The 1,658-nt window shown below is 58.1% G+C and overlaps 1 protein-coding gene across 1 annotated transcript; it reads left to right on the plus strand.

Moving 5' to 3' along the window:
* Nucleotides 1-357: 357 nt before the first annotated feature.
* Nucleotides 358-1,500, plus strand: DQ04_19431000 (hypothetical protein; the record flags this gene model as incomplete). The annotated part of the gene is made up of 1 exon (XM_009317818.1): nucleotides 358-1,500. The coding sequence occupies one exon, from the start codon at nucleotides 358-360 to the stop codon at nucleotides 1,498-1,500; it is 1,143 nt and encodes a 380-aa protein (XP_009316093.1).
* Between the last annotated feature and the right edge of the window lie 158 nt (nucleotides 1,501-1,658).

Below are 1,658 nucleotides of genomic sequence, written 5' to 3' on the forward strand. Positions count from 1 at the left end.
AGCAGCAGCAGCAGCATCAGTGGGGCACGCACCCACGCGGGGATGTCGCTGCCGTCAACGCCTGCAATTAGTTTCGCAGCGGCCGTAGTGTTTGTAGTGATGTCTCTTTTGGTGCCCTCGGTAACTGCGGTGGTCGTAGCTGGTGGTATAGTAGGTGCTGAGACTGCAGAATCACGAAGGGTAGGAGCACTTTCCATCACCTTCTCCAGAGCAGTGGTGGCCTTTTTTGGAGCCTCGGAAATATCCGCAGGCTGAACTGCTGGCGCAGATAATGATTTCGCAGCCTCGACAACAGCAGGAAGACTCTCACGCACCATTTTGAGAGCGGCGGCGACTCTTGTGTCCTCGATCTTCTGTATGGTCTCATTCAACTTCCTCTCCAAGTCCGGTAGCGCAACGTCCGCATACCCTCGCACGGCTTTAGCCGCATACGTTGCTTCCTCGGCTACATTCTTGACGATCGCATCGCTCAATTCTTTATTCTTCACAATGTCAAGCAGTTTCCGGGTGCGGTTCAGCAGAACAGCGGCGGACACGGTGACCCTCACGTTGTCCTCGGCAGCATCATTCACGAGTGTAGCGACCATGGCGGACTCATTTCTTAGCACAGCAAGGGTAGCATCATCCTTGTCCTTGTTTTCGGCCAACGTTTTTTCGCTGGCAAACGCGGAGACCTTCTCCGTCAGATTCGCCGCCGCGTCCACGGCAAGGGAGGTGATCTCCAGCATCTTGGCAATCTTTTCCACCTCAGCCTCGCACTCCTCCGCCACAGCACGCGAGTTTGTCAGACTCTCAACAACTTTGGCCAGCGAGGTGAAGACACTCTTCTCTCCCTTACCTTCGGGCAAACCTTTCAGAGCGGCCTTAAACCCCTCCGTCGCGGTCTTTGCGCTCTTCACCGCCTCCTGCGGGTCAAACTCTAGCAGGCTGAGGTCAGACTTCGCCTTCGCAGCCTTGACTGCCGCCCGTGCGATTGAGTCCTTTGCCAACCGCACGCTCTCCACGGTCGGAGGGGTCACCACTGGCTCCTTCGGGGCTGGTGCCGCTGGCAAATCCTTCCGAGCTCTCACCACTGTGCTCTTCGGAGGGATCATCGCTGGCGCACCCTTCGCGGCTGCTGCCGCTGGCTCCTTCGGTCTCTCCGCAGGTGGCAGAGACTCGCTCAGCTCCGTCACTGCATTAAACGACAAATCCAGCGACCGCAGCGTCACCCTCGCCAGAACAGTCTCCACTGCGATGCGCACCGCATTGAGCGCATTCTCCGTTGCCGTCATTATGTTCGACAATGCGTCCTTCGCAGTGGCTGTGTCCGCCGGACTGGGAATCGAACCGGGGAGTGGCGTGCCACCTGGCTCTGCTGCAGGCACTGGAGCTGGAGAAATCGGAGCACCTGGCGTCGGCCCAGGACTGGTAGCTCCTCAGTGGCAGCCGTCACGCACAAGGCCGTGCAGCAAAGAGCAGCGGCCAACAACCACACAACGCGGCGCACCGTCGCCATGATTCAATATCGCTTCAACAGCTGGGGTCTGCAGGGGGGAGAAAAGAGAGACGCTGCACAGCAGACAGCCCCAACACACACACACGGAGCGGAAGGGAGCAGCAGGCACAACACAGGCGGCATCAGCCATGATAAAAAGAAACCCATTAGAGAAAAGAGA

This window comes from Trypanosoma grayi, assembly GCF_000691245.1.
Source record: "Trypanosoma grayi strain ANR4 Tgr_1943_V1, whole genome shotgun sequence".
Taxonomy (NCBI): Eukaryota; Euglenozoa; class Kinetoplastea; order Trypanosomatida; family Trypanosomatidae; genus Trypanosoma; species Trypanosoma grayi.